This window comes from Mesoplodon mirus (assembly GCF_964341445.2).
Source record: "Mesoplodon mirus genome assembly, chromosome: 13".
NCBI classification, from domain to species: Eukaryota; Metazoa; Chordata; class Mammalia; order Artiodactyla; family Ziphiidae; genus Mesoplodon; species Mesoplodon mirus.
This window is the reverse complement of record NC_138989.1, coordinates 23,393,649-23,420,206: the sequence shown is the minus strand read 5'-3', so window position 1 is coordinate 23,420,206 and position 26,558 is coordinate 23,393,649. Positions and strand designations below refer to the sequence as shown.

The 26,558-nt window shown below is 45.9% G+C and overlaps 1 protein-coding gene and 1 long non-coding RNA gene across 12 annotated transcripts in view; one reads left to right on the top strand and one right to left on the bottom strand.

Moving 5' to 3' along the window:
- Positions 1-6,954, top strand: part of LOC309814647 — a 47,211-nt gene extending 40,257 nt beyond the window's left edge. For both annotated transcript variants that reach the window (XR_014295728.1, XR_014295729.1), the window contains one exon: positions 6,695-6,954. This is a non-coding gene — a long non-coding RNA (uncharacterized lncRNA). The remainder of the gene's footprint in view (positions 1-6,694) is intronic.
- MTMR3 (myotubularin related protein 3) overlaps positions 3,457-26,558 on the bottom strand; it is a 134,770-nt gene continuing 111,668 nt past the window's right edge. For 5 of the 10 annotated variants that reach the window (XM_082640634.1, XM_082640632.1, XM_082640630.1 and 2 more), the window contains 12 exons: positions 22,545-22,750; positions 21,877-22,008; positions 20,778-20,889; positions 17,616-17,811; positions 16,634-16,819; positions 13,636-13,806; positions 12,267-12,412; positions 10,084-11,500; positions 8,876-8,986; positions 8,314-8,402; positions 7,537-7,563; positions 3,457-5,680 (listed from right to left, as the gene is read on the bottom strand). In XM_082640634.1, the coding sequence (XP_082496760.1) occupies positions 5,509-5,680; positions 7,537-7,563; positions 8,314-8,402; positions 8,876-8,986; positions 10,084-11,500; positions 12,267-12,412; positions 13,636-13,806; positions 16,634-16,819; positions 17,616-17,811; positions 20,778-20,889; positions 21,877-22,008; positions 22,545-22,750 (2,965 nt within the window). In that variant the 3' untranslated portion in view covers positions 3,457-5,508. The remainder of the gene's footprint in view (positions 5,681-7,536; positions 7,564-8,313; positions 8,403-8,875; positions 8,987-10,083; positions 11,501-12,266; positions 12,413-13,635; positions 13,807-16,633; positions 16,820-17,615; positions 17,812-20,777; positions 20,890-21,876; positions 22,009-22,544; positions 22,751-26,558) is intronic. The other 5 variants (XM_082640636.1, XM_082640637.1, XM_082640638.1 and 2 more) reach the window with 5 other exon arrangements.

Here is a 26,558-nt window from a genome sequence, read left to right as displayed (position 1 = left end):
ACCCCAGTGTCCGTTGCGTTGCAGCACTGTGAACAATAGCCAAGACATGGAAGCAACCTGAATGTCCATCGACTGATGAGTGGATAAAGAAGATGTGGTACAACAGAATGTTAGTCAATTAAAAAGAATGAAATGATGCCATTTGCAGCAACATAGATGGGCCTGGAGATTATCATACTAGGTGAAGTAAGTCAGAGAAAGACAAATATCATATGATATTACGTGGAATCTAAAAAAAGATACAAATGAACTTATTTACAAAACAGTCTCACAGACTTAGAGAATGAACTTGGGGGAAAGGTGGGGGGGAGGATAGATTGGGAATTTGGGATTTAAATATAGCAGTATGTACATCTGAAACAGATAACCAACAAGGACCTACTGTAAAAAAATAAAAAATTAAAAAAAATCAGGAGGTTGGATTAAATCAATGATTTCAGACTTTCATTTTAATCATCGAAACCTTTCTTCACATCACATCTTACTTGGAAGCCTAATACTGAATGGGACTGAAGGCTCACTCCCCACAGAACAGCATGAAAACCACAAAACTACACTATCTAAGGTCCCTCCCCCCACCTCTAATACCAGGATTTCAAGTCCCAGGCCTCTGAAACACAGATGCTGACTCCTGCTGCCGCCTCCTGGCCAGGCCCCTCCCTGTCTCTTGAACAGACTAAGGGGTGGAGCTGTTTTATCCCATGCACCTAAAACACTGGTCACAAGACTGACTAGAGAACCACAGTGGCAAGGGGCTGAACAACTGTTTGTGTGTGAAAACGACATTTACTTAGTTTACATGGTCACGGAGGCTATAGCAGAATCAATGCTGTTACAATAGTGGGCACTGCTGTCAGCAGCAACACGGTGTTTTTAACCAGAATCCAAGCCTCATGGGTTCAGTTTGCATTTAAAAAAAAAAAAAATCTTAAATCAGTCAGGAAGCAGTGAAAGGTCAATTTTGAATGCCAGTGTAAAACAAATTTCACTGAAAATACAACTGAAATGCAACTGCTATGAGCACTATAAGAGAAGCTAAGAACTTCGATATGATAAAAAAAGAGTAAGTGGTAAATAAAACAAAACAGCAGCATTAAAAAACTCTGTAATTCCTACTTCAGAGGGTACCCCTTCCCTTTCCTCCTCATGCCTCCGACAACTGCCTAGTCTGGAAGAGCCCTGTTCAACCAGGGAGGCAGCTGGTATCTGCACAAATATGCAGATGAACTCCACACAAGGGAGAGGACCAAAGTGTAAGTGTGGTTGTGTACTGGGGGCAGGGAGACTCCTGTTTAAGAGTCAGAGGCTTAGGAGCGTAGCCACCTACTCCTGCTAGATGCCTCTCACACATTCTGGTCCTGCCCTCCAGACATCTCATCAGTAACCTCGACTTTGAACAAAGGTTCTTAGAAAATGTGACTAGAAATTAAACAGCTGGGACTCCTGCCATATTTTTTAAACTCCAAATGGAGAGTCAGGTCATTTTGCTCCACAGTCCAGGTCCATTTTCACTCACTGTTAGCCCTACCCTCAGCTAATGCAGTCGGGTGGGTACAGCTGCAGCCCTGACAGATCACTTGAACAGGTACCAGCAAAATGAAAAGTCCTGCAACAGCACCTTCAAAGCAGCCCTTGTTCTTAAGACATCAGTAGAGGTCATGGCTACAGTAACGATCTCCCAGCCTCATGTGCAGCAGCCAAGTATATCAGCTGTCTCAAGGACAGTGGCCTGAAACCATATTCTAGGATTTATCCTCAATTCCCATTTTGATATTTTTTAATAGCTGGAAATTAACAAATGCTCTGGGGCATTTTGTTCATTCCCCTTTAAATCCGCCACAGTACCTTTTTAATTCTTAGAATATTCTCTGCTAACAGAGAAATGAACAATGAGCATATTAGCAAAATAAAGAAAAAATTTTCTGTACACCTTTACTAGAAAGTCTCAGTGGATTAAGGCAGTCCTATCATTTTTTGGACTGGGATTAAGGACACCAAAGTACAGAAAGGGGAAAAATTCAGAGATGAAGAGGACATCCTGGCATCTCAAGGTCACCATTAGTACTCCACTGCTTAGACCAAATACCTCCATGTGACAGCCTGAAGAAATCTGGCTGTGTCCTCAGGTAACTGAGCTTTTCTTGACATACTGCCCTCTTCCACAGGGCAGTTCCTTGCCTTGACTTGCACCGTGCAGGTCTCACCAGCACCTGGCTCTTCATCTTCCCTGACGCCAGTATCCCCCTCTATGGACCCAAGAGCCTTGCTAGATCCTGCAAGTGTTTTTAACTTGCCAAGGACTAAGCATTAGCCCCAGGCACAACAGGAGCTCTGTGTAGACACACATTGGCTATGACACAACTCAGGTTTTTACAAATTGGTCTGAGCACAGACTTGGCTCCCAGATGGACTGAAGGCAGCTGAAGTGGCACCTTCTCCTCCCAGAGGACAAGTTCTCAAACACCTGCCAGATGGCACACACAGCTCTCAGACTGGAACCAGCTGAGCTGTTTTTAAGTGCATGTGTACTTTAGGCTAAAGTGAGTACATCTAGAAAGTGACCTTGGAAGGCTCTCCGGTAGCTCAGAGCACGTCACTCGTCAGAACCCCCAACTCACCACAGATGTGAGGCTGGCAACCCCAGAGCTGGGCGTTACTCAGTACCTACCTTCCCTCAGGAAGAACTGCATAACGTTACGTCCCCCACAGGCCCACAGGATGGGAAGGGTGCCCAAGAGTGACACAGGAAAGAAAATCCACCTCCGCGAAGAACAAGAACTAGTCCGGAAGTGACTAGAAACTACGGCCTCCTCGGCTGGTTGAAGACCTAAGGAGCAGAGGTTCCTCCCTCTGTGTGGGAGGAGGAAGGAGACCCCTAGTTAGGCACACAATCCACTCATCCAATTCAGTTTCTGCCCAAGGTCTCTCTGCCCACCCGTAATTCTCTCATCCAAGACAGGCAGAGCAGAGGCACTTCCTAGCCACCCTCCCCGCAAAACATCCTTTCAGTCTCCACTGCACGCACGCCTCAGTGCTTACCTGCTGCTACAGGTACAGCTGTTGCTCCCTGCGTGGGGTTAAGGGGCCAGAGCACTGGCTAAAATCAAAGCAACAGCAAGAAAAAAAAAAAGTGAGCCTGGAGGACAGAGGTAGTTTTAATTACTGTTGACACTCAGTTCTTCAGATAAGGAAGAACAGCTGATTGTTAAGATGTCAGACTGCTTTGCCTTTTTAGCTTTGGAGATGTTAGTGGCAAAAACCGTCGAGGAAATGTGTTGCAGTGTGTGGGTATTGTGCGGCTCCTTGCCAAGGTCCAGAGTTGAAAAGAAATCAGTAGTTTTCCTTTGTCAAAGTCAACTTTCTCAGCAGCACCTCAAATTGCTTCTGTGTAAGAGGGAAATGGGGTGAAGGGGAATAAACCACAGGGAAAAAGAATTAGAACGTGTTAGCAAATGCTACCATGCGGAACACTAAACTTTATTCACTTTATTTATATATTTAACAGTTCTAAAGTATTTACTTCTTGCTTTGACAAAAAATGAAAAATATAGGAGCACTGACCAACTCCTCTTTAGGAGAAAAGGGTTATATATACAGCTACGGAGAGTTATGGTTCCTCCTTTACATACAAAGAAAAATATTAATAAAAAAGTGCTTCATTGATCAAAAAAGGGCTAAGAGCTGCAAGCATTTATTCACACTGTACATCAGACCCAAGAAACCCGTATCGTAACCTCTTGGCACCTGTCACTAGGACCTGCACAATCTTCAGTTAGACTGACTTCTCCCTACCTGCAAGGCCAGACCACACAGAGTGCGAAGAACTTACACCCTGTTTCACTAAATTCAGATTCTGAGCAACCTCCTGCCACTGGACGTCAGAGACGCACTCAGATGCTCTTGGCTTTGCCTGGACTGACAGCTCCAGGGAAGGCTTCTGGGCCACGTCTTATCTACACCCAGGCAACACAGGAGCCACCTTCCTGAGAGACAGCTTGCCTTTAGCCAGGGAATTGCTTCCAAAGGGTCAGGAGAGTTCCCAGGCCTCAACCCCACTGCCCACCACAATCCGCCCTGTTACCAGTTAGCAGCTTTTAGCAGAGCCAAGCATGGCCCTTCCCCCGAGAGGGAGGGCAGGCACAAGACATGGATGCCAAGATCACAAAGCACAAACCTAAACTCCTCTCCACTCTTCTCCATACCCACCTCCACCACAAATATTCTTGATTTAAATAAGGCTCTTTTTGGACCCCATCAAAGCTTATGAAGGAAAAGGTGCCTCGCATCTCCTACGGGCTTTGTCACTTCTCTAAGGAGCCCTGCAGAGTCACCAAGTGGCCCCTCACTGCTGACCAGCAGCACAGGAGCAGGGCAGTGGGACCGCTGGGCCCTTTCCGCCGCTCCAAGGGGAGGCGGAGGAAGGCTGAGTCTGTGGGACATGCTCCCTTCTCCAGACACTGTACTCTGAAAGGCTGATTCCACCCCTAAAGGGGGAGATCCATGATTGGTTTGGGAGTGGGGAATTTTTGGAACCCTGAGTCTGGATTTCCCTGTGCTAGACGAGGAAGAAAGATTGTTTGGGGGACCACGCCCCAGAAGGGGCTTCCAGGCTCAGGGCATACTTTGGCCTTGACCACGGCAGCAGGATACTGCACTCTGGCCAGTCTGCACCCTATGCCTGAGGGTGGGAAGCTCCACACAGCCTGGCTGAGGGGGGCAGACTGTTGACAGTGAGGGGAGCCCTAGACAATCTGGGTCAAGTTAAAAAGAGAATCCCATTGGGGGAGAATAGCCAGCCACCCATCTCCAGCCCTCTCCCTGCCTCACAAGTGTACCCCTGTACCCCTTCTTTCCCCAAATGGGGTGGGAGCGCCTAAGGGGTCCCACTTACTATGTGCCTGTGCCCCTCCCTCCAGACCCCAATCCCGTTTATCTGCCTGTGGGGTGGGACTAGCCCAGTCCCTCTCGGAAGGGAGAGAGCACCTGGGGCACTGCCCTTAGAGCAGATGCTTTCGGCGTCCTCAGCAGCAAAGGTTTTTCCAATCCAATCAGCTCTGATGTGGCAGTGATACGAGGAATGGTCACAAACGTCAGCATTGGCTTTATTCCCTGCTCTTTCTCTCAGGCCTCCACTCCTGACTCAACCATCCTCCTCCCATCCTGAGGAACGAAGGCACCCCTCAGCATCGCCTGACAGCAGGCAGCTCAACAGTTACAGGGGGCCTGGCAACCTCTGGTCTTCCATCCAAAAAAAAAAAAAAAGGGTACTTGTCTCATTTTTGGAGGCAGAGGGAGGATAGAAAATGGAGAGGAAAACAAATGCCGGGGTGGGTTGGGGAGGGAGAGATCAATCTACAATCCAGTGGTACATCCCAAATTTCCATCACTCTGCACAGCTGTTTCCATGTCCCCATTCCAAAGTGCATGGGCCTCTCAGTCTGCCCAGGCTGTCGTGGGCCTGTCAAAGGAACAGCAGCTTGGACTCTGCCCGCCCCAGGTCACTGAGCTTCAGTTTGAAGTGGCAGCAATGGGCTTATCCAGTTCAAGGTCAATGCTGGAGCTTGTGGGATGCAGGCTGCTATAGCAAGACTTGCACACTCGACTAGGTTCAAAGAGCTGTTGGCTGGGAACTGGAACCTTCTGGTTACAACAACTGGAGCAGAATACGTTCCCACAATTCCTTGAGATGAGCAGAAACAAAAACAGCATTAGTGTCAGCAGACACGGGGTGGAGAAACCAAGAAGACAGCGCTTCTCTGTACACGATTCAGATATGCCGGAGATTCCTCTAATATCAAACACTCGTTTGTCTAAACCCACGAAGAAGCCAGGAAGGGAGGGGACTGCTCCCTAGCACAATCGCACACCACTTTCACTTTAAGGCCAAGGACCCTGGTTGCCTCACCACTATGGCTCAAGGTTACAAGGTGTCAGGTAGATGCTGCTCAAGAGAGATCCATGAGAACAAATGAGCCCAGGGCAGAAGGCAGCTGCTAGCTCAATGGCCAAGTCTTGGCCCAGGAAAACCCTGTGGCCACACCCACCTGGGCAATGGCCTGTGTAGCTTATGATCATAGAGAGGCCAGAGTCCAATGGAACTGCCTCTGAGCTAATCAGATGAGAGAAACTACCAGCCCAGCTGGGGAGTGAGGAGCCTTGCCCAAAGGCTCAGAGGCAACAACACGAAGAACTGACTGCTGCCATCTAGGACTGCTGTTGCTGCCAGCATGCGAAGCCAGGAGACAAGCAACCAGTGACACATGCTCAGGGTGAAAAGACAAGAGCACAGGTGAACGCAGGTGCACACACACACCCTATTAGACAAGGATGAGTTGACACTGGGTCACTCCCCTGCCCCCATGCATCTCCAGGGAATATCAGCTCTACCTGAGGGCCTGACTGCACCCAGGTCCCCGGCCTCTCTCCACTCCTCCATTTGAAAGCCCAGCTCTGAGCGCCTGTGCAGCAAAAGTCTGCACACGCAAACTGATGCCCTTCACAACTACCAGGAAAGGGAACTGGCAGAGGATGAGTTTCTGCTCACCTTACAACCCCACCCCACTATGGGGAGGCCCTAGAATAGGAGACTCGGAAGAGTCTGATGCAGCCTGCCAAAGACTTGGGGCAAGCATCTAAAAGGAAATCCTCCTCCTCAGCCAGTATCACTCACTACCTTTTCATTTATGCTCCTCAGAAAGGAAACCCACTGCTGGATTAAGGACCACTTAAGCACAGAAGAGAGAATACTGAATACCCTTTGGCAACAAAATACCACCACAAAAGGAAAAGGCTAGACAAGGAGCAATGAAAAGACAGAACTAAAACAAACACGGGACTTCATCTTCTAGAATGCAGTGAGTACTTCACAACTCTGTTTCTGAAAAGCATGAGTCAGCAACAACTGTGGTTACAGAGAAAAATTACCTAAATCTACTTCTGGATGTGCACATTTATTTAACATACCTTCTGGAATTCAGCTTAAAGGCCTGACATGTATTTGATGAGTTAAGCTTTTCTATCTGACTTCTTTCAGGGGATCCTGATAGACCCTAAGTGGAGTTTTCCCTTAAGTCTTCAGCGCTAACAGTTCTCTGGAAAGACCACCTCTGTTCAGTCCTGGGCTCTTTTTTTTTTTTTTTTTTTCCTTAAAAAAAAAAAAAAAAAAAAAGCAGTCATGCTGTTTGACTTGAAAGTCACCGGCATCTGACCCAAAAGAAATAGCTCTAAAACCCCTCAACTGGCTATTCCACAAGACCAGCCCCTGCTGAAGCACCGCTTCTTGCCATAAGCAAGATGGCTCGGCTGACCTATGCAGTCAGCAGGGGCAACCACGGCTGCAACCTGACTCAGCTGTAATGGTCTCCTCAGCCAGCTGCTGTGGTCCCCCCACCCCACCCAAGCCCACCTGCTTGCCTGCCTGCACTCCTGCCCCAAGCTTCATCCCAATGAATGCAGAGAGGGGGAAATGGTAGCGTTAGTGTGGAGAAGTTACTGTAGGTGTGCAGAAATCACAGACAGGTTGTTGCAAATGCTCACCACGTTTGATCAACACGGTCAATGTCCCTGCAAGGAGGGGAGAAAGAGCTCAGAGAAGAAGCCAACTAAAGACATTTGGGCTTGGGGTGAGCTTGGGGAGATATACAGTCTTAGAAGCATCATCACTAGACAAAGAGGTGTGGTTCCATTTTCAATCCAGGTCCATTCATGTGGGTGGGCTATGTCACAGTTCAGATAAAATCCCTACCCCAAGAACACTGAACATCCTCCAGTCACCACCCCAGCTGGGGCAAAGCATCCCTAGCCACTCACTACCCCAACCCAGAAGGAAGAAAGAAGTCAGGAGCCTTATGGATTGAAGACTATACCCTAAGCTATTCCCACTAGTCCTCCAACCAATAAGTATGCGGTCAGGGAGCGGGGGTAAGGAGTAGGAACACTAAGTTCCCTGCCCACAGCAGGAAAACTGTCTTTGCTCACAGCAGCCATGCTGAATCGGAAGAAATTGTATTCTAGGAATAAGAAATGGCGGTGTGGGTGGTGGTGGCAGTTGCTCCACCAATCCAGGAAGCAAAATAAAAAAGGGACATCATTTTCAAAACTTACGATCACTCTAAAATGGAAGAAAGACACCCAGTGCAGTTCTGCAAACACCAATTTAAGAGGCACAAAAGGTGAGTCAGGGTCCTGAAGACCCTGGGGTCTGCCTCAAAACACTGCCAGCCAGCTGCCTGCATCTTTCAAATCTGCAGGATCTGTGGACCAAATCTCAGCCTCTACACCCCCACCCACCCCACCCCACCCTCCCAGTGGCACCTGCAGTGGTGCTTCCTGCTGGCAAGCCAGAAGGCGCTGTCGCATGCATAGCAGTGGGCGGCCAGGTGGTCAGGGAGCCAACGGGTCATCTGTAAAACGGATGAGGCCAGGTTAGTGACAGGAGATGGGCCATCCAGCCGGAGCCAACAGAGCCATGCTGGGGGCAGCAAGAGTCACAAGGACCACACTGGCTCCAGTGGCACCAGCCCATCAGGTCTGATGTCAGCAGTACAAGAAAGGCGTCCAAATCGTTTCCCTGGAGGGGACTTCAAACTCCCCTGAGATCAAGTGGCAGGCAATAGCACCCTGGGTCGCTGTGAGAGCTGGCAAGGCTCCAGTTCGTAGACGCAATGAGGAGAGAGGGCTGGCCTGCTGCATCTCCCTTGCTGAGAAATTCTAGGCTTGATGGGAATTCACAGGTGCTGAGATTCAGAGAGGCTCAAGGCTAAGTGTGCTGTGTGGTCATTCCTTAGCCAGGGGCAGGGGGAATGGATGATGGGGGTAGAGAAGAACTGCAGAACAGTTGCATGTGTGGCACTCAGAACAGGGGCTGAGCCTGTACCTCCGTGTCCTGTTTATCCACCTGCTCCCAGCTGGCTTCAGAGAAAATCTCTGTGCTGCAGCGAGACAAACAGTTCTGATCCAGAATGCTTTCCGAGTCAGGAATTGAAGTCTGTTGGCAAACAAACACAGCTGAACAGAATGAACCTGGTCTCCTCCCAGAAGAAGAAAGGGCTTGGCAAAGAAGGGAGCACTGAGGACTTTGGGCGGGCCTGGGTGTTAGGGCTGCTGAATCTCTAGGTGCCTCAGCCATCAAGAATTGGGTTGAGCAGGTTCAGAGACAGGGCTGAGCTCAGCTGGAAGAGAGATACACAGATCTAAGGTTATGTGCAGGGATTCTGGAGTGGAAAGACAGGCCTCGGGTTCCAGGAAGTTGAGTAGGGCAGAAATGACCAGGATGAAGTGGGAACTCAGTGTCAGCTGCTCCAGGGGGCCTGTCAGTCCAACCCTGCCACTTACACGTGTGTGTTGAAACTAAGTGCTTTGGGCATGTCCTTTCTCTGAAGGACTCTTTGGGAAAATGAGAAACCATCATTAGTATAAAGGAAAAACCAAGTCAGTTTGAAGTGAAAGTCATTGGATGAGCCCGCCTTTAATGTACGCTGACTGCTTCAGAGCCAGACTCACACTTGTCCTTAATCACGTCGAGACTGCCTCCCTGAGAACCTCCCCTCAGGTACCACCACTCCAGTCACCAGGCTCCATCAGTGCTACCTCTCCCCATTTCTACTGCCATCACCTGCCACAAGGTAGGTACAGATATCTGTTTAAAAAGAACTAAACCTTCCCAGCTACAGCCCATGTTATGTTTGAGGGTTGGGGGTGGGGTGCAGCAGCTAATTGTTCACTAGCTACTGGGGTAGGACAGGCACTATGATTTCACAGGAATATTTGACATTGCCCTACAAATGTTATTCTGCCCAGGAGTTCACGCTTTTCTCAAGGCATGATCCTCTCTCCAAAGAGAACTGACCAACCACATAGTGAGTGCTAACTCTCTTCCTTATTCTGTCTAGACAGGATACTTGTGGAAAGTAAGCAAGACAGGAAAGAAAAAGAAGAACACTGCCAATCACCTGGCTGAGGCTGATCTCCAGCCTCTCTCAATTCTGGAACTTTCCAGTTCTTTCAGAAATCTGTACAAAGGGTGCCCCAGCTCAGTGTGCCCTGTCTCCTTGTGCAGCTATGAAGGCACCACGGTGTACTTACCACTTCATCCCCAAAGTCCCCATTGAAGCGTAGGGAGCTGGTCAGGTACTGGCTCTCCAGGCGACTCCTCAGCTCCTGGACTTGTTTCTTCAAGGTCTCCACTTCCTGCTGGTGGCCCGACTCAATCTGACGCAGGCGCTGTTGGATAGTGTCCGTGTACAGAGGCATGCCGTCGTCGTCCAGGTGACTGCGGGAAGGCTGGTCAGGGCTGCCAGTTGCAGACGCCCTCCCTGAGTGGCTGTGCAGCCACTTGTGGTGCAAGTTCCTCGAGTGTAAGTGGGCAGAGCTGCAGCTTGTGGCAGACAGCTGGCGGCTCAGTGAGTCCTTGCTCCTACCAGTCTCCCCATTGGTGCAGTGCCCATTGGGGGTAGGGTACTTCTGGAGGGTACTATGCCCTGGGAGCTGCTCTGAGGCCTTATTTTCAGTCTCTGGAGCACCATTGCACACAAGCCCCTCTTTACATTCGGCTAAAGGCAAGGCACAAGGAGAATTCGCTGGGCTCTGAGTGCTGCTGGGGGAAGTCCTATACACCGGAGATCCCACTTGGGGCCTCTCAGCCAGGCTCCTCTCTGAAGGCCTGGGCTCCATGGCTTGAGGAAGCTCCTCCTTGCCACTGAACCTGTCACTGCTTACCCTGGCAGGTAAGCAAGGTCTATCATGGCCTTGGGGACCACTTTCTGACTTCACTTTATCTTCCACTAACATGTCCATGGAACTATCCGCGTTTGGTCCTCTGGTCTCAAATGAAACTTGGGAGGGCAGAGAACTTGACTGTGAGGTACCAGAGCCGACTTTCACATCTACTGAGATTGGAAGGACGGCCTCCTCCCTGTCCTGTGTGATAGCTCCTATTCGAGACTGTTCCACAGGGGCCTCCTGGGCATCCTCTCCCCGGGGGGGCTCCTGGAGAGAACTGGGGAGAATACTGTGCCCACCCTGCTGCTCAGGAATACCCTGTGAGAGCACAGGAAGGCTGGTGCCTGGATGGTGGCTCCTTAGAGCAGCATCACCCAGTTCTGGCTCTTGATGAAGCACAATGGCTGGGCACTCAGGGGTCTTCCCCCTGCTCCCCTCTTCTAAAAGAGCCTCCTCTTCGACCTCCTGCATCCCCCTGTGGGCAGGCTCCTCTACCCCACTCTCCTCTTTGGTGGCCTCTTGCAGGATATTCTCCATCTGCCCCTCAGCTACTCCAGCTGCAACAGACAGCTCGGCGCCACCCAGCACTTTGGCTGGCTTCCCCAGGCTGTCAGGATCCAGAAGCTCCTCTCCAGGACCAGCCAGAGTGCTCAGTTCCAGCGAGCGACGGTGCTCCTGCCACTTCTCATTCAGGCTCGGGTCACTGCTGCGCCGGCTGGCTAGAGGCACTGTGTTCTCGCAGGCTGTGGTCAGATTGTCAAATGATCTAGTCTTTGGTAGCCTAAAGGAAGGAGTGTGGGGGAAATGAGGATATGAGGTTGTTCACAGGGAAGTAGGAGACAACAGGTTTTAACAGGCAGTCATTTCATAAACGGCTCCATTATGGCTACTCAAGGAGCCATGGCGCATCTGGAGTAAGGCTCAGACTGCAGGAAGGCAGAGCTCCAGGATGAGTACTTCTATTCCTCTGGCACCATCCCTACCCCATGCCCAACACATACAAATAAGCTAATAGCAAATGCTATTTTTAAAAGATATTCTTTATGATACTGCTGTTTCTCAGTTAGTGGCAAAGGAAAGCAGCACTGCTGATCTTCTGATATTACAATATTTTAAATTATTATTCATCAGTCTGAATTCAATAAAGCTAATTCATATGTCTCAAAGCCAGACTGTCTATCATCTGACTGCATCTGTCTTTCAAGCCCAGGACGGGAAGTCACAGCAGGGAGGCAGGAGCACAGAGCAGTGGCTGAAACTCCAGCCAGAGGGTCACAAGGAACCCAGAGGATATGCTCCATCACTGAGGAACTGCTTGGTGCATGCAAGAGAGTGATGTAGCAACAGGGCCCAGTACTCTACAGGAAACAAGGCTCTTCCAGCCTTATAGCCCAAAACCCTTATACCTTCCCTAAGAAAACTTCAGAGATCTAAGAAAGATGTGTGGAACCAGACAATGTCATGATCTCCAACCATCCCTGGATGCATCCCAACACAGGAGTACATCCACAAAGGACCTGCAGTCTTGGCATCAGCCCCAGGCTCACCGACTCAGAGGTGGATCATCAGGACTGGTGCCAGGGGCTGGGTATGGTGCACAGCTGTCGTCCACGGGGGTGGACGGGGATGGGCAGGGCAGGTACACTGCACTCCACAGCATCAGGTTACGCACGTGGCACACAGGGTACAGCACCTGAAGAGAGAGCGGTGGACACAGGTTTAAACAACTTCCAACAAGTCTGTTAGAAATGTCTTGAAATGAGCGTGAAGAAGCAAGCACCAAGCAGGAATGCCCAGCAGTCCTGCATAATCTCTAAGGGGCATTTAGCATGAGTGGATGCAGCTCTATCACGGGGGGTGGTGGGTAGACGGGACATTTTTCACCTGACAGCCTCTGTGGGAATGAAAATCTAAAAAAAATTCTTTAAATCCATTTCTCATTAGTTGTTTCTTAGGTCACCTTTATTGAATGACTGGCTTTTCTCAACCTAATTTGTTGCTTTTACTGCACAAGAAAATGAGTCATTCTGCTAGATGGTGATAGTTAGTTCCCTAGTACAAAAGCTTGGCTTCAGAAAACATTATCAAACCTGTTTTATAGGATCATCTAAATTAATCAAGTGAAAAGGAGGGAATTATTCTTCTGTACTGTTACTTCCCCAGCAGGCACAGGAGAGAGAGAAGCAGCTAGCTTCAATCTTTCCTTGGACTACTTAACTGTAGTGAGAGGTTTATTAATTAATAGTCCAGCAAATCAATGTAACCTCTGATTAGCTTCCTTGTGACTTTAGAATTTAAGATGCATTCTGACAAAAGGAACATTACTGTGTACATTACTGTGTACCAATGCACAGATATAAGTGCCTCCTTTTCTCTGCTTAACAGAAAGAGTTCCTTTGAGGAACAAAGTCTTAAAGGGCCTGCCAGTTCTCCATGTGAGCAGAGGATAACACAGACACACTGCTAGTGTCACACACAGTTTTCTGCTGAGACAGATGCTGCAATGGGTATCATTGCCTGTTGACACTGGAAGGGTGCTGGGGGCCTGCAGCTCCTTCTGAGCTATCAGGGGCATCCAGGGAACAACTTAAGTGCCTCCTCCACTTGTTAGACAGAACATGCTAGAAAGAAGTTAAGCTCTGGCGGAGGTGCCAGAAAAGATTCATGTCTAGAGTGGCAAAGTAGAGATGTTTGTTAAATCAAACCACCCTGAACAAAGAGCAGTCAGAAGCAGGGCAGAATAACCAGAAAACAGGCCTTTCTCAGGACAGAGTGGTTGGGAAAAAATGGAACTACTCCATCCAGAGACAACTGAGATGCCTTCGAGAAAACAGTCACTTTTCAAAAAAGATCCCATATGTCCCCATCCCCACATTCATTCTGCTGATGAGGGAGAAAAGACTGAAGAATACATACGGCTTCTGACTGAGAGGAATACAGTAGGTTTTTGAAAGCCTTGTTGCCCGCCCGAAGCAGCGACCACACAGAACATGTCCGTTCCTGAGTATGTTTTTCCCCTCTCTCCTTGGCGTTGTTGCACAGGAATGTTCCAAACAGGCAGGAATAGGTATGCTGCACCAGTTTCACCTATGGGAGTCCAATATGAGGCAAAATCAAGCAATGGGTACACATTTTCTGGGGGAAGGTCAGCCCAGCTAAGCCACCTTCCCCAACGCCCCTGATGTGCACTTCAGTTCACGCTTGGTAAGGATGGGGGACCCAAGTAAGCCACCCAATCGCAGACTCCTCATAACCCCAGCCACCATCACTCCTGAGTCAAAAAAGCAAAGACAGGGTGTTGGCACCCCCATCCTCTTGGCCTCCCTTGTAAACAGTCTCCAAGGTCCCAAGTTAACAGCTACCCATATAAACTGGGCATAGGAGCAGGTCAGTGTGCAACCCAAGTCTGAACTTCTAAACAGCTTTTCATTCAGCAAGTTGCTATTGAGCATCTCACATACCCCAAACGTTTCTGTGGGTGCTTGACAGGCAACAGTGAGAAGACGGCTCTCCTGCCCTGGTAGAGCTCGCTCTGGCTGTAGGGGGAGGGGTGACCAGTGCTATGGACAACAATAAGGCAGGGTAAGAGGGCCAGAGCACATGCAGGGCAGCGTGAGAAGGCTCACTGGCCTCTAGAGACCTGATGGAAATGAGAGAGCAGATCATACCAGCCGGGGGTGGGAGAGGAGGCTGCTCCAGGCAGAGGCAACCGCCAGCACAATGGCCTTGAGGTGAGCACTTGAGGATTGCAACTTCTGAGGAACTGACAGACATTGCATGAGGCGGAGGATGGGAGGAAATGAGGCTGGACAGGCTTGCAGGCCATTTTAAGGACTGTGGAGAGAGCCTTGGAGGACTTGGAGGAGGGCCTTGCAGGCCACTTTAAGGACTGTGACTTTTATTCTGTGTGAAAAGCAGAGTCATTGGAGGTTTCTTGACAGAGGAATGATATGGTCTGTATCATGTTTTAGAAGGATTCCTCAGGCTGCTAGACTGACTCGGGAATTGGGGCAGGAGATGTGGTGGCTTAGACTAGTGCTGGGAACAGCACAGGTAGCAATAAGTTATCAGGTTTTAGATATATTTTTAAAGCAGAGCTGCAGAATCTGCTGACAGACTGAATATGGAATATGAAAGAAAGGAGAGTTGAGGATGACATAAAAGTTTTTGCCCTAAATGAATCGAAGGTTTGAGTTGCCATTTGGTGAGATGGAAGACTTCTGGAAGGTAAGTTTTGGGGTGGAGACACATGGAAATCAAGAACTAAGTTCTCAACATGTTAAATTTGAAATACCATTAAGACATCCAAGTGGAGATACTGAGTAGTCACAAGTGGATGAGAGCCTGGAGTTAAGTGGAGAGAGAGATCTGAGCTGAAGACGTATACATGTGGGAATCACAGAGAGCAATTAAAGCCAACAAACTGGATGAAATCCCTAGAGAAGGAGGCTCAGCACTCCCAGCATTCACGAGTGGGGAGGGAAGGAGGAACCAGCAAAGGAGACAGAAAGGACCAGTTGGTGAAGCGGAGAACTAAGACGGTGTGCTGGAAGTCAACTGAAGAAAGTGTTTCAAGAAAGGAGTGATTAAATTGTGCCAAATTTTAATGATGGATCAAAGAAGATGAAGGCAGTCAAAAGGTACAAACTTCCAGTTATAAAATAAGTAAGTCGTGGGATGTGATGTACAGCAGGGTGACTGTAAGTTAGTAATACTGTACTATATATTTGAAAGTTGCCAGGAGAGGACATCTTAAAAGTTCTCATCACACACAAAAAACTTCATAACTATGTATGGTAACAGATGTTAACTAGAATTTTGTGTTAATCTTTTAGCAATATATACAAATATCAAATCACTGTTGTACACCTAAAACTAATATAATGTTATCTATCACTTATACTGCATTAAAAAAAAGAAGGGTGATTGAAAACTGATCACTGGATTACAAATGTGAAGGTCACTGGTGACCTTAACAAGAGCAGCTCTGGTAAAGTGGTGGAGTGAACACCTGACTGGGCCAGGTTTAAAAGGGAATGGGAGGAGAAGCGTTTGAGAGAGTAAATGTCAAGACTTGAGGAGCTCTGCTGTGAAGAACTGAGATATGAAAAATGAGATAATAGCTAGAGGGGGATGCAGGACCCAGAAACGGTTTTGATGAAATAGGAGGCACTATACCATGCTTGTATGCTGATGGCAATGATCTGGTAAAAAGGAAAATAGGCTGATGCAGAGGGCAGGGAGGATAAATGCTGAAGCCATGAAGCTGAGCAAAGGAGGGGGGTGGAAGCTGGTGCACAAGTGGAGGAGTGGCTGGAAGAGGGCAAGGACAGGACATCCTCCTTCAAAGGACAGGGAGCAGAGAGTGTGGGACAGACGCAGGGGGGTTGGTAGATGGACTGGAGGGAGCAGATGAAAATCTATTGTTTCTATTTCTAACTACTGTTTAGTGCTTTTATCATCCATTTTGAAGAAGAACTCAAAGTTTATGTAAACTCAGTACACATGGATTCACTAAATAAACAAATACCTGTTTATTACTATTGTTTTTTAATTAAAAATGGAAGAATGACCCCTCAAATTCTAGAAAAGATGCAGTTTCATGTGAAAACTGGCCCACTAACATTTTTTTTTTTTTCTTTTTGCGGTATGCGGGCCTCTCACTGTTGTGGCTTCTCCCGCTGCGGAGCACAGGCTCCGGACGCGCAGGCCCAGCGGCCATGGCTCACGGGCCCAGCCGCTCCGCGGCACATGGGATCCTCCCAGACCGGGGCACGAACCCGTATCCCCTGCATCGGCAGGCGGACTCTCAACCACTGCGCCACCAGGGAGGCCCAGGCCCACTAACATTTGCATTGATACCCCTATGAATTTAGAAGGTCCCCAAAACGAAGAATCACAAGCCCAAACTCACAAGGAATGCTTCATTGAACTCAAAAGAGCACGGAAATTGCCTCTGAAGCTGATGAACACAGTCAAGCCACTGTAAAAACACTGGGCAACGCTCGTTCAGATCATCCGAGTTCTCCCCATGACCACACCGGTCAGCAAACTTGTGGCCAAAATCCAGCCACTCCATCTCCACGAGGACCTGGAAACCCTGCGGGGAAGCACCCAGGAGAGACCCATTTGTGCTTGTCTATCCAAACTGTAACTGTCCTGAGCCTAATGTCACCAACAGTGATCCCTTTTAACGCCCTCCCACTAAGCCCACCAGGAGCCTCTAACCCAGCCCCACGGCCAAAGGATGGGACACAGGCTTAGGGCAGTGTTCCGATTCCCTCAACTCCATTGCATAATCATCAAAAGGGTGGTAACTAAGCATTTATCTAAGTCTTTGTTGAGACTATTTATATTTTTAACCCTTCATTCACTATAAAAAAGTCATACTTTTTTCCCCCTTAATTTCTTTTTTATTTTTTAATTTCTGTCTTTCATGGTATCCTTACAAAGTCATGTTTGTAAAATCTTTCCCCATCCCAGATTTACATATATTTTAGGGTACCTTTATGGTTTTTCTTATATCTTTAACCCAATAGGTGATTATTTCACAATAGGGTTCTTTCTCCACAGAACATTGTGGTGATATTCAGACCCATTACCATAATAAGCATGTCAAGATCCTTCTATAGAAGCCCCACTTTCCTGGGGTATCCAAGTAGATACTCTGCAAAGGAAAACATGTCTGTATTCTCAATACCTTGTTATCCACAATCTACCCCCTTTTAAGAGGCACAAGCACTGTGGTACGTACCACAACAATTTAGCTCAAGAGAAAGGAGCAATGATTCAAAACTAAAGAAATTTCACTTTCACTGGACCTAGCCACCTCAATCAAAACTGATCATAAAACCCTCCAAGGTTTCCCCCACTCATCCTGAAGTGTCAAATCCTACCTCTATAGTTCGGTAGTAAGGGTCCAGCAAGAGCTTAGCCAATGCCACAATCTGGGGGGTGCGGTCCCAGCCATCCGAGCAGTGTGCTAGCACTGGTCGTTGATCACGATCCACAGCATGCACCACCAGAAGTGCTGACTTCAGAAGCACAGACAGGTGATGGAGCCATTTTGTACTTTCAAGAGCTGAGAGCCAACTACAAAAATAAAACATAAGGGGATAGGAAATGCTGATTTTTATGATACACTGGGTCATGCCAAATACCAGTCATATTAAAAAGCAATTCCCAAAGACTTTTCCTTCCAAATAAAACACTGCCAAAACAAACAGAAAATCTCTGTGTTTACAAAGCATGTACAAGAATGAAACCCAAGCCCTACCATGCAATAGAGGAAAGCCTTAGAAATAGGACAGTAATTAACAGGGCCACCTTCTGTTCCAAAAATCTTACAGCTAATTTCCCAGAGAGAATTAATATTTAATATTTTTTAGTCCATAATAGGTATATCTACCCAGTATAAGAAAAGTAGCTCTTCCTGGAATCTTTTCCAAAAAAACCCCAAAAAACAAAAAACACAGCCACTGAGATGGAAAAGAGAAAATATTTATATTTAATGATCAGCAACTCTGCCCAGCAAGTTCTCAAAAAAAAAGGTAAAGAAAACTCAAATATAAGTATGTCTGTAATAAGATACAAGCTAGATGCCACATCCAACAACAGTGCAGACAACATCGCTTACTACCCACACCCCAACACCTACCACTGATCAAGTCTTGAATGTCTATGGATTAAAACTGGATGGGCCCAAACTAATGATTTAGACTCACACAAATTAGTACGCCTGTGGCTACACAGTTGCTGGGCTTAGTACAGACTAGATTCAGCAGGGATCTAAAAACCTTTTGAAAGGCCTTCAGGAAGTATCAGATCCCAAGAATGGCCCCTTGGGAATAATCACAAGCTGATCACAAATGGTTTTTTAACTGTGTTGACATTTTATTTCTTGTGCCCTGTCATGAATTCTACTCCCCAACCCCCCAAAGAAGCTCCAATTTCTCCAAAATGTGATCAGATTTGTAGTTAAGACCACAGTCTAGTCCTTCAAACTCTGAGTTTGAGGAGAGAATAAATACTTCTGTCAGGGGACTATGAGAAGGCTTTTGCCAAGACTAGCCTATAAAGGCTTATTAAACCTTGGGGAATGAGTATGAATTTTTGGAATAGTCCAAAGAGAGGGTCTTTCCAGGCAAACACACACCAGAATGTACTGCATAAGCACTGGTTTCACATGGATTTGCTTGTTATACCAACCAGACTCTGACTCCTCAGTGGGCAGACACTGTGTCTCAGGCACAGCTATACCCTCCTTGTGCAGTGCCTAGCACACACTGAAGGTTCCTACTTTTTAAAACGTGGATAAAAATTCTATCTCAAGACCTTCTATGTCCTACTAAATACCTGAGAAACATTTTTTGCTGGTGGATTGATTACTTATTCTCATTCCTCACACAGTCTTGAAAAAAAATAAAAGATGAGGCTTAGGAGAACAAATACTAATTTATCTCCTGGCCCCTGGAGAAACAGTAAATGAGAACCTGGTTCTCTTGAACCTGACTGAATCATTCTTACATACCACTTGGTGTCGTCCATCCATGCCTAACACAGAAGCTGCACTCCAAAATCTGCCAACGGAGGAGGTGTGCTGAGACTCCAGTCTCCCTTGTCCTATTCTCAAAAGCTGAGGTAGCAACCTAAGCATGCTGTAGCCCTCTACAGCTGCAAACAAGTGTCAGGAGGCTCGCTTATAAGCTGGTCCCGCCTCTGCCATAGCTTCTTTTTATCCACAAGGGAAGCTTCAGTACTGCATTATGATTTGCTGCCAAAGACAGACAAAGCATTTCCTTCTTCCTTTACAACCTCCCTCCTCCTCCCTGACATTCATTTGGACCAAGCAAGGGCTAATTACATCTTCTTGACTCAGAGTTTAAAAAACAGCTTTTTAAGGAAGAATTTTAACTTATGGAAGATATTAGAGATCAGGTAGTACTGACTCTATCCCTTTTATTTTATAGACAGGAAAAACTGATAACCACAGGAATTAAGCCACTGGCCTAAGTCACACAGTCAATTAGTGGCAGATCTCCTGAATCCTCAGCCAGGCTCTTTCTATGCCCTCCCCTTCCTTTAGGAAAGAGTACTACTAGCTAGGTTCTGAATACGTATAGCAGATGCAAGTTGCTAATCCCCAAAGCAGGGCAGCGATCTCATTTGCTTCACCCTCTGCGCTGACTGCAACTGTGATGAATTTAATCATTTGCTACCAGGAGTTAGTACAAGTGGTTCAAGCAGCCATTTGATTTAATAAATCAAACAGTGCTGCAAAATTGATGCAATCATGAGATCTATTGAACAGAACCCAGGGAAACAGCTATGGGACCTAGCACAAACACCAGAACAGAGAAAATTCTGTCTTCTCTGGCACCATTTCTGGCTTCCTGAAACAGTAAAACAGGGGCTTTGAAATATTTATCTGTCCATATTTGTTTTACAGAGCATTCCTCCTAATTTATCTTGTATTCAAACAGTTCCCTTGGGCAGAGGAGTGTTATTTCACCTTCCTCACAGCAAATGCCAGCCATTCATTTTTAATAAGCAATAAAAATCACAGTAATGTTCTTAGTAAGTAAGATGGTAGTTTAGAAATCAGAAGCAAATGTAAAAGGAACTGACCTACTGGCAAGTCTAAAGAATTTTTAACCATTTTCAGAACATAATGAATAAATTTTTATTCTTCACGGTAAAACATTCCAGTTCATAGCAAGTTAAGTGTCACTACAGTATGTCAGAAAACAAAGAATTAAGTTACTCTGAGTCAAAAACATGTGGAAGAAAAGGAAGAGGGCCCAGGAAAAATAAGAAGGCAATGCTTCCATTCTGAGGGCTGAGATCTGTTCTTTGCTGCACATTTTAAATCTTTCAAAGTGCTAGATTTTTCTTCCAGCTCCTCCTTTGTGCTGCATGCTCCTAACACAGGAGTAAGAATAACCATGGACTCTGAAAGTTAAACTGAAATTTACCAAAAAATAGAAAGACACCTTCAAACTCATTAAAAAAAAAAAAAAAAAATCAGTGCAAACTTAAAGCCAAAGCCAAGGTCTTACTTTCCCGGATCTGGCATCTGTGTGCACAGCAATCGCAGAGACTGAAAACTCCTCCGAATTGAATGAATATTTGCCATCCCCATAAAAACAACTTCACAGTTCGGGTAATACTCTGGAGAGAATAACAACAAAGAGAACACAAATATGTTGAATTTAAAGTCCAAATGGCCAAATTTAAAAGGAGCAAACTGGCTATAAAACAAACCCACTGTAGCTGCCGACTCATGAAATGCCAATGTTTTGATGCCTATTAGTTCAGTCCTTTATTATGAGAGGACTTTATTATGAGTGCTTGATTTTTAGCTGTCTTTTCAAAAAGGAAGGTTAGATTTGTGAAGATACTGATATAAAATAGAAGCTGTTATTTTTTTTTAAAAAAGATGTGTATACTTCCACCTTACCCCAGGTTTACTTCTTGGGCCTCTCCTAACTTGCATCTCTGGAATCTCTTGGAAAAGAACGTAGCAGAACCATGCATTTCTGCATTCAAATTTCACCTTGGTACAACTGCTTTTAGATTCCAGCTTAGCTCACATCTGAAAAAGGAGCTCAGTGCCTCTACCTGCTCCAACTGCACGCAACTGGCACCTAACAGGTCCTTCCCTGGAGAAAGCCAGCGTTCAAACAGTAGGGGTGTTATAGGTCAAGACTGAGGCGCTTTGCTAGAGTTTTGTATTTGCTGCTTCAATTTCTACCCCATGTTTTCTAAGTAAAAGTCATGTGAGGAGTTTTCTGTGAGGCTAGTAATGGGCATACCCACTGTCAAACACAAAAAAAGCGTTTAGAAGGCTGAGAAATTGAGCTGCTAAAGAAGTTTCCAAACATAACAGGTCTTATTATGGGAGAGGATTTACTTTCCTTATCACCTAAAAGTTGGCACAGGGAAGGAAGATTCTTTGGTTTCACTGCACCTCCTCCTCCATTTCTCCCTTAAAAAGAGCATACAGTATTAAGAATCCAAGAAGGAGCTCTGGCTGTCTCAAGACAGGATGAGGAACATGGCTTTCCATTCACTTCAAATTGAGAACTAAGACCCAGCTGGGCATGGGGTGGACTCACAGGGACAGAGGGTCAGGGACGAAAGCACTGTGCACCTCACCTGGGCATTCACAGCCTCCTCCTTTGGCTCGGTTCGCCACAGCTGCTGCATAGGAGCGTGCATCCAAGATCAAAAGCTTCTGTGGTTGGACAGCTAAACTCTCTGCTCCTGAAGCATTTGACAGAGAAGAATCTAGGGACATCAGGAGCAGGAAGGAAAAACTAAATGAACCTGTCTTTCCCAGAATTGTCGCAAAATAAGAACTACAGGCACTTATTACAGTACCCAAAAAACTCGATTAAGTGAAATCCACCTAAGCAAAACTACATTAATACAATAGGACTTCTCTCTCTAGTTTGTTTTCTATTTTGCCTACAATCTCCTATACCGCATTTCTACATCTGTAGTCCTAGAATGACTACAACATAATCCTGGTGTTTTCCCCCATGGTCTGGAGACACTGCAGGTCCCCTATCACATATATATTCCATCTTGTCACGATGGCAAGAAAGACAACAAACACTCTAGTCCACTTAAACCAAGTCTGAAACAGAGGGTCTTCTGGTTTTTGCCAAGATCCATGACTTCTCAAACAATCCCATCAACTGATGCTTCACTCTCTCTCTCCTATGAAACAAATTCTGTGTCTTATAAGAAGAAGGCCATTTCAAGAAAAGGTTCTCAGATGCTATAAAAAACTGCTGCCAGAGGCCCAGGGAGCACCTTACCAAACTCCACATCAGAAAGGTCTCCTGCATTGGGGAAGTCTCGGGGACTGTTCCTAGTTGACAGCTTGCTGCCACTGGATCGGGAGTCGGAGGCACAAGCTTTGGCTACTGACTGCACCAGGTGCTCATCATCAGCATTTCGCCAGCCCCACCAGCTGACCTCCGGCTGTCCACAGCGGGCAATGACAGCTCCATTGCTCTGGTGCCTGTGCGGGGAGCAAGACAACAACTGTACCCATCCCAGTGGCCCCATTCAGATGCTCTGTGCTCATACAAAAAGTGAGATAGTAGATTTTAAATGCCTTAATGAACAGCTTGACTGAAGGTAAGTGATGGGTTAGCTTCAAGTCCTCTCAGGGCAGAAGTCTTATACAGCAACAAGAATAACAAAACCCCGGGACTTCCCTGACGGTCCAGTGGTTGAGACTCCACACTTCCACTACAGGGGACACGGATTCGATCCCTGGTCAGGGAACTAAGATCCCACATGCCGTGCAGTGCAGACAAAAAATAAATAAGTAAGAATTAGGGACTTCCCTGGTGGTCCAGCGGTTAAGACTCCGTGCTCCCAATGCAGGGGGCCCGGGATCGATCCCTGGTCAGGGAACTAGATCCCACATGCCACAACTAAAAGAGCCTGCATGCCACAAACAAGACCTGGCACAGCCAAATAAATATTTAAAATAATAATAATAATAATTAAAAATAAAAAATAACAAAACCTATCTGCATCTTTCTTGATTATCAAACCATTTTAGAGACCTTTGTAGAATAACCAACAAAATGATAAAAGTGTATTTAAAAGTGTATTGTCAGAGAAAAATTAATATTCATAAAGAAAATACTTGAATATTTAAATTTATTTTTGGAAAATCAGTTAAAAAATAAACTACAAATACCACACTTAATAATGAAGTATTAATCTCTCCTTTTTAATACTACACCTGAATATCCTAGCATAATAGATGCTGACAAACATTTGTTTCCTGACTTCCGAGGGACAACTGTACACTTGGGGCTGGCTTGAGGATTCTTTTCAAAACAAGATCCCACACGTGGGACTGAAATACTTACCTGGCCCATAGTGGACTGCTTTACAAAACCTCCTGACATTTCATGAATCACAACTGCTCTTACTATAGGCAGATAGCTCAATGAGCCAGCCACCCTTCTGTAAACTATTAGAAGGAAATGAATAGCATAGACATCAATAAGCCATACTCTGATAAGATCCTTTATCAAGAAATAAGACCAGGGCTTCCCTGGTGGTGCAGTGGTTGAGAGTCCGCCTGCCGATGCGGGGGATGCGGGTTCATGCCCTGGTCCGGGAAGATCCCACATGCCGTGGAGCGGCTGGGCCCGTGAGCCATGGCCGCTGAGCCTGCGCGTCCGGAGCCTGTGCTCCGCAACGGGAGAGGCCACAACAGTGAGAGGCCCGCGTACCGCAAAAAAAAAAAAAAAAAAAAGAAATAAGACCAGAAATCATACTCATAGTCTACCTTAGGATGCTCTAAAAACTCAAGCTTTTCCTCATTAGGAATTTTAGTTAGGCAATTTCAGCAACTAAAAAGTTATAAAGGTAATATTATTTGGCAATGAAAAGGAATCAAGTTCTAATACATGTTACAACACGGATGAACCTTGAGTATGTTATTGCTCCTAAGTGAAAGAAGTCAGTTATGAAAGACCACATACTATGATTCCATTTATATAGTGTCCGGAATAGGTAAATCTATAGAGACAGAATGTAGATTTAATGATAACCCAGAGCTAAGGAGCTTGGGGAGGGAATGGGGAGTGGCTACTAATGGGTCTGGGGTTTCTTTTTGGGGTGGTGAGAATGTACTAAAATAATTGTAGTGATGGTTGCACAACACTGTGAATATACTAGAAAAAAAAATCACTGAGCTATACACATTAAAAGGGTGAATTGTATGTGACATCTCAATAAAGCTGTTTTTAGAAGTTATAGAGGTAATCAGTTCACTTTAAAAATAAATGAGTATAATATAAAAGCTAGTAAGCAAAAAATTTTAATGTCTCCCAATTCTATATCCTAGAGAGAACTGTCAATGTCTTTTACTTCCATTAAAATTGTTTCTAAACATATATTCATACACACATATAACACATGTAGGGCACAGATGGATTTTTAACAAAGACTATTGAATCTATTTATCTTGCTCAAGGAACAACGTGAGAAGGATTTTTGTTTTCAATCCTAAAACTCATAAGCGATAAATTAAATTTGGCAATAATCAAATTCCACTGGAACCATCAGTTTGCTTGTAGTTTTTAAATCCTCCCTCATTAGGAGACAAATAATGGAAAGTACTTGTGTATTGCCAACACATTCAATTGGGTCACCTGCTGAATGGAGCCAAACTATAAATAAAAACCTCACTGATTCTTAAAATGCCTCCTAGCATATTATAATAGGTGCTGAGTAACCAATGAGCTGATTGACAGCAAACCCTTTACAGGACAGGCTGGCAGGGCCTTTCCTGCACATCCTTTTTCTTCTGAAATCTTTCCCAGCAACGCTGGAGAGGAACAGTAGATGGCACTCGTCAGCCTGGGTCTTGGGTTTTAAGGGCCACATTATTTTTTTTTTTGGCCGCACCACGCGGCATGCAGGATCTTACTTTCCCCACCAGGGATCGAACCTGTGTCCCCTGCAGTGGAAGCAGGAGTCCTACCTAACCACTGGATTGCCAGGGAATTCCCTAAGGGCCATAGTATTATAATAGCTAGATTGCAACTGAACTGCTGCAATAAGCAGTGAAGTTTTCTGCAGTCTTCTAAATGCTTTAGATTGCATGAAAGAGAACGAAAACACTACAGCTAAAAATCACTAAAGAGCATTTCCATCATTTTACAAATAGAACAAGGAAACATAAAAATTAAGATGTCCAATGTATGAGTCCCCTACTAAACACTAAATGCTTCAATTTTATATAGAAAGATACAAATGTTTAAACTATCCTTAAGTTAGTATTAATCAACTCCCTAAATGACTAGAAGTTTCTCTAACAATCACTCAATGCACAAAGGGGGAGAGCTGTGAATTGCACTACAGATGGGCGCCCTTCGCACCATCTTTCTGTGTTAAAGCAATCTGTCTTCAATAATAAATCCAATTAAGCACTCTCTCATCATCATAGGAGAAAGCACTAAATCAGGTGCTGGTTCAGCATGGTGCTGTCAAGTAACTGCTGCTAGCAACCTCAGGAGTCATTACTGCAATTTACAGACAACTACATTCAGTAAACACATGTTGGATTCAGAAGCATCCTGCCACCTGAGCTAGGGAAGCTTATGCCCTCTGGAATAAACTTTGGAAGGGGAAAGAAGCTTCCCATGTTTACTCTAAGTTTTTCTTCAGCCTACACTTTTAGGCCTCTCTACCAACAGGGAGAATTCACCAAAAGACCCTTACTTTGAGAATGAGAATCCTTTCCCCTTATGCTCAAAGTCAGCAAACCTCACAAATGCCAGGGCTGCTGATCTAACACAGCTGCTGTCTGCAGAGCAGCAGCTGGCTGCTTTCCCTATTTGAGCTGGGCCGATCACTGATAAGACTCATTAATCCTTTCAGCTTTCACTGCTCTCTCTAATTCCTGTGTCATCCTTACCACTTGAGTGATAGGTAAATTTGGTGACCTACTTTTCTAGGAGTGTCTGAAAACGGTGATGAAAACTGAGGCTGAAAACTTAATGGGTTCCACTGGGACAGAAGCAAATACGTACTTTTCCATCTCTCCCTCTTCAGTGTGGGCATCAGAATCTGCCTTCCATGGGCTAAACAAGCTGCTTACCTCAGTGGGAATTCCACAAGGAAATAAACCCCTTCTTACAACCTCAGTATTTCAATGGACTGCCTCCTGGCATGAGTTTCTAACTAAACCTCACTGGTTTGGCCCGAATTCAAGGAGAGTCCATAATTTCTGCAAACTGGAAAAATGAAATGGAGAATGTGATATTACAAGGACATCTGAAACTGTTCCAAAATAA